The following is a 5,345-nucleotide window of genomic DNA, read 5'->3' as shown; positions in this document are numbered from 1 at the left end:
TGGGGGTCTAAGCCCTTGCTCCTTTTTGACCCAAAAAATCGAGATTTTCGATATTTAGTTGTTGAGCTGGAACGGGAGCCTGAGCAATGCTGATTACGAAACCGGAAATCCCAATTGGATCAGACGAATATAACAAGAGATATTGCAGATTGAAATTTGCAACTTTTGCAAAATGACATTTTCAAGATGAAAATCTGAACGGAGAGAGATAGGCTTTCAGGAGTACTTGTTATAGATTCAGCATATTCGAAAACCTATATTTTCATCATGAACTCTCAAATATCGGACGTTTTTTGAAGAAAAATCGAATATTGATTTTCCATTTTTCATTTTCCAGTTCAATTTGAACTGCTCTCTGGAGTGCAATTCTCTATTGAATCATCAACTGTTTAGTTTGGTGGAATCAACAAAGTAAGTAACATACACTCCATATCCTAAGACAGTAGTTGAACTTCCTGATTTTCAGGCAGAAGAGCAAATAGGTCATTTTAGGGGGTCTAACCCCTTGCTCATTTTTGAACCAAAAAATCGAGATTTTCGATTTTTAGTTTTTGCGCTGGAATGGAAGCCTCATCAACGCTGATTACGAAACCGGAAATCCCAATTGGATCAGACGAATATAACAAGAGATATTGCAGATTGAAATTTGCAACCTTCGAAAAATGACATTTCCAAAATGAAAATCTGAACGCTGGGAGATAGGCTTTCGGGAATGCTCGCAATAGATTCAGCGTATTTGAGAACCTTCATTTTCATATCAAACCTTCAAATATCTGACTTCGTAAAAAAAAAATCGAATTTATGGTGGTATTCTGCTTTTCATCTGTAAGCTACGATTCTGTAGCGTACGATCGATCTGTAAGTGGCCGACTTACAGATTCGTAGATATTGCTATTCTGGAATTGTTCCTGTAACTATCTCAGTTACAGTGTTACTTTTGAACTACTTATCGATAAATATAACCTGCAATCGTAAGTTTTGATCATAGAACCCATATGTTTTAAGTCTATGATTTCAATTCGAATATTTGAATGTTATTGTTGAGTACCAGTTGTTTCGTCTCTTTGTTAATCAAAAATAGGTAAGAAAAAATGTCTAGTCCATGGTAAGTTTATTCGTGATTAATCATTATGTGATACTTATTGCTATTTCAACATTTCAGCGTTGATATTTCAATAGGCACTAAAAGAAAACGCACCAAAAATACTAGTCGTGAGCAGATGGAAATTTATCTACAAGCGATGGAGAACGATTATGTTCTCCGAAGCAATACAATTAATCCTACCTTGGGACCAACTTATTTGCAGGATAAATGGGATCAGCTGGCTCTAGAGCTGAATTCTGCAGGTGATGGTCCAATTTTGACTGTTGATGAATGGAAAAAGGTAATTTTTTCTTGAATGAAGTGGAGAGAATAACAATTTGGATTATATTTCAGAGATTCACTGATTGGAAATATTCACTGAAAGCAAAAAAAAGAAAAATAGAATCCCACCGGACAAAAAGTGGTGGTGGTCCAATGATGAAAACCATATTGTCTGAAATAGAGGAGAGAGCTTTAGATGTTTGGGGTCGGGTAACAGTTGAAGGTGCTGATGTTACGAGGTACGAGGGTATAAATGTAAATAATGATCAAGTGCAGCCAATTTTAATTGAAGTATTAAATGAGGAAACAGTAACATTAGATGAGCAGGAAAAAAAGAAGGTGGAAGAGAGGAAAAAAAATACTGTGATTAAAAAAACCAAAGAGAAACCACTATCGTTATTAGCTGAAAAATTAGTAACCGTGACTGATGAAAACACGAAAAACCAAAAAGATCTAGTCGAAGCTATACAGAACTTTTCTAAAGAATATTGTGATCTGCAGAGAAAAAAACTGGAATTCAAGATAAAATCATTTCAGTATTTACATCCCGATTTTAAAATGTAAAAATTAATTTAAACCTTTTTTTACCTTTATTTATAAATTTTGTGATATCTATTAGATGAATATTTAGAAGAGATTATTATTTTTGTTATAACTTATGACTGAGGTTAAGTGATAAATAAAGTACAAATGATTTTTTCAAATTGGTTTTATTTATATTTTACATATTCCTTATGTAATGGTTTCTGGCTTCGATCCCCCTCTGGTGTATGATAACATCAACATTGCCACCACCAACAAGATCTGAAACTAAAGGACTATTAAAATTAATATCCTCCCCTCAGTTTTTGATGCATACCATCATTCTCATCTCTCATTTCAATATCCTCATCTATCATATTGGCTGCTTTACAAATGTTGTGTAAAACACAACATGAGTATATAATTTTTGCAGCCTGAGTTGGATGATACATTACAGTTCTTAATCTGGAAATGCATCTAAATCTTCCTTTTAAAATTCCGTTTGTTCTCTCAATAGTGTTCCGTAGGGAACTCAACTTTCTATTGAAAATTTCCTCCTGACTGTTTCTTGGAATAGCAATCGGAGTAAAGAGCCATGGCTCAAGAGGGTAGCCACTATCACCTTAAAAAAAATTCAAAAATAGGTATCACCTATTGCTCTACAATATAAAATATGATATTGGACCTACCAATTAAAAGCATATTTGTATGACCTGCTTCATGCTGTAGCTGTAAGTGGTTCCTTATTGAGCTCATTTGCCAAACAGCAGAATCATGGACAGAGCCAGGAAAACGGGCATTAACGGCTAATATTCTGCAATCAACATCTGAAATCTGAAAAATCTGTTATGAATACAGTAATTACAGGAATGATGTAGCATAATTAAAAAATGTTAGAAAAGTTACCAGCATAACATTGATGGAATGTTTTCCTTTCCGGTTAATATAAACGTATGGGGGGTGATTAATGTCATTTTCAGGAGGTGCAAGAATTTCCACATGAGTTCCATCTACTGCTCCTAAAACACCTCTGAACCCATATTTTAAGAAGAATCTACAAAGAGACAGATAACATTATTATAATGCTAGTTTGCCAATATAAAATATTTGTGAATTACTATAGAGTGTGAAACTGTTTTCTTACCCCTGTTTGACCAGTCTAATTGACTCCTCGGTAGTAGGAAACTGAACCCAAGTGGGTAATAAATACTCAGCAATTGTAGAACAAATTACATTTACCGCTCTACTTACTGAAGGTTGACTTGCTGATAACCAGGTATTGGAACCTACAGAATTCTGGAAAGACCCTGTGGCCAAAAAGTTGAGAGTAATCAACACCTAAAATGTATAAACCTCAGATCAATTCCATTCAAACAATTACTTGAAAAGGCTGAATTACTTTTTTGGGTAATGCAATAGCATTTGCATTTTTTGTGGGTAAAAATTGCTGTAAAGCATTTATTAAGTTTATGGTGCACTGCTTCTTCAGTCTAAACATTTTTATAAACTGAGCATCCGGCATTTCGAAAGGATTCTTTTGATCACGCAACCTTCTCCTTTCAATTCTCATAAAGTTCCTATTAAAAACAACAATGATTTTCAGATCATATATATTATTGTCGAATAATACTCACCTGTTATGGTTTTCTTCTAATAACAACCCAATAAACAAAGCGATATTATTATTATCTTTCATTATGGATCTATTTCAAGAAGTTGTTCACCAGAAAATAAACAAACCATTCGACATAACCTCACAATATATCATTCGATAGGCTTCCGACCACCTCTTGAGTCCTCGTAAATATTTACGGTTTCTGTAAGCTACAGATCACCGAAAGAAAGTCCAGAATCGCATTCTTCCTGTAAGCTCGTAAAAAGTTACAGATTGGCTTACAGATGAAAGCAGAATACCACCATTATTGTTTTTCCATTTTCAATTTTCCAGTTCACTTTGAAGTGCTCTCTGGAGTGCAATTCTCTATAGAATCATCAACTGTTTGGTTTGGTTGAGTCAACAAAGTAAGTATTATACACTCCATATCCTAAGACAGTAGTAGGACACCCTGATTTTTATGCAAAGGAGCAAATAGGTCATTTTAGGGGGGTCTAACCCCTTGCTCATTTTTGACCCAAAAAATCGAGATTTTCGATATTTAAATTTTGAGCTGGAATGGAAGCCTTATCAATGCTGATTACGAAACCGGAAATCCCAATTGGATCAGACGAATATACAAGAGATATTGCAGATTGAAATTTTCAACTGTTGAAAAATGACATTTCCAAAATGGAAATCTGATCGGTGAGAGATAGGCTTTCCAGAATGCTCGAAATGGATTCAGCTTATTTGAAGACCTATATTTTCATGATAAACTTTCGAATATCTGACTCTGTTTAAAAAAAAATCGAATTTATTGATTTTCGATTTTCAATTTTCCAGTTCACTTTGAACTGCTCTCTGGAGTGAAATTCTCTATAGAATCATCAACTGTTAGGTTTGGTTGAGTCAACAAAGTAAGTATTATACACTCCATATCCTAAGACAGTAGTAGGACACCCTGATTTTTATGCAAAGGAGCAAATAGGTCATTTTAGGGGGGTCTCCCTTGCTCATTTTTGACCCAAAAAATCGAGATTTTCGATATTTAGTTCTTGAGCTGGAATGGAAGGCTCATCAATGCTGATTACGAAACCGGAAATCCCAATTGGATCAGACGAATATAACATAAGATATTGCAGATTGAAATTTGCAACTTTTGAAAAATGACATTTTCAAATTGAAAATCTGAACGGTGGGAGATAGGCTTTCGGGAATGCTCGCAATAGATTCAGCGTATTCGAAAACCTTTATTTTCATACCAAACCTGCAAATATCTGACTTCGTTTAAGAAAAAATCGAATTTATTGATTTTCGATTTTCAATTTTCCAGTTCACTTTGGACTGCTCTCTGGAGTGCAATTCTCTATAGAATCATCAACTGTTAGGTTTGGTTGAGTCAACAAAGTAGGTATTATACACTCCATATCCTAAGACAGTAGTAGGACACCCTGATTTTTATGCAAAGGAGCAAATAGGTCATTTTAGGGGGGTCTAACCCCTCTCTCATTTTTGACCCAAAAAATCGAGATTTTCGATTTTTAGTTTTTGCGCTGGAATGGAAGCCCCATCAACGCTGATTACGAAACCGGAAATCCTAATTGGATCAGACGAATGTAACAAGAGATATTGCAGATTGAAATTTGCAACTTTTGAAAAATGACATTTCCAAAATGAAAATCTGAACGGTGGGAGATAGGCTTTCGGAAATGCTCGCAATAAATTCAGCGTAATTGAAAACCTTTATTCTCATACCAAGCCTTCAAATATCTGACTTTGTTCAAAAAAAAATCGAATTTATTGTTTTTCCATTTTTCATTTTCCAGTACATTTTGAACTGCTCTCTGGAGTGCAATTCTC

General features: G+C 34.7%; 2 protein-coding genes across 2 annotated transcripts; one reads left to right on the top strand and one right to left on the bottom strand.

The window, feature by feature from the left end:
- The first annotated feature begins 902 nt into the window (after positions 1–902).
- LOC123317637 (myb/SANT-like DNA-binding domain-containing protein 4) lies at positions 903–1,930 on the top strand. Its single transcript, XM_044904242.1, has 3 exons — positions 903–1,105; positions 1,163–1,385; positions 1,439–1,930. The coding sequence occupies exons 1-3, from the start codon at positions 1,092–1,094 to the stop codon at positions 1,928–1,930; spliced, it is 729 nt and encodes a 242-aa protein (XP_044760177.1). The 5' UTR covers positions 903–1,091.
- Positions 1,931–2,087: 157 nt separating this feature from the next.
- Positions 2,088–3,584, bottom strand: LOC123317636 (putative nuclease HARBI1). The gene is made up of 8 exons (XM_044904241.1): positions 3,523–3,584; positions 3,288–3,465; positions 3,140–3,226; positions 3,033–3,073; positions 2,795–2,942; positions 2,578–2,722; positions 2,226–2,510; positions 2,088–2,170 (listed from the first exon to the last, which is right to left on the bottom strand). The coding sequence occupies exons 1-8, from the start codon at positions 3,582–3,584 to the stop codon at positions 2,088–2,090; spliced, it is 1,029 nt and encodes a 342-aa protein (XP_044760176.1).
- Positions 3,585–5,345: the final 1,761 nt, after the last annotated feature.

The sequence above is a fragment of the Coccinella septempunctata genome, chromosome 7 (genome assembly GCF_907165205.1).
Source record: "Coccinella septempunctata chromosome 7, icCocSept1.1, whole genome shotgun sequence".
Classification (NCBI taxonomy): Eukaryota; Metazoa; Arthropoda; class Insecta; order Coleoptera; family Coccinellidae; genus Coccinella; species Coccinella septempunctata.
Note: the sequence above shows the minus strand (reverse complement) of the source record. Positions and strands in the feature narration are given on the sequence as shown.

What these genes read in the sequence shown, in the direction of transcription:
- LOC123317636 (XM_044904241.1), bottom strand. Translation starts at nt 3,584, where the DNA reads ATGAAAGATAATAATAATATCGCTTTGTTTATTGGGTTGTTATTAGAA. An exon ending in ATTCCATCAATGTTATGCTG is followed by an intron (nt 2,723 to 2,794) that starts GTAACTTTTCTA and finishes CAGATTTTTCAG; the next exon opens with ATTTCAGATGTTGATTGCAG. An exon ending in TACAAATATGCTTTTAATTG is followed by an intron (nt 2,511 to 2,577) that starts GTAGGTCCAATA and finishes ATTTTTTTTAAG; the next exon opens with GTGATAGTGGCTACCCTCTT.
- LOC123317637 (XM_044904242.1), top strand. An exon ending in CTGTTGATGAATGGAAAAAG is followed by an intron (nt 1,386 to 1,438) that starts GTAATTTTTTCT and finishes ATTATATTTCAG; the next exon opens with AGATTCACTGATTGGAAATA.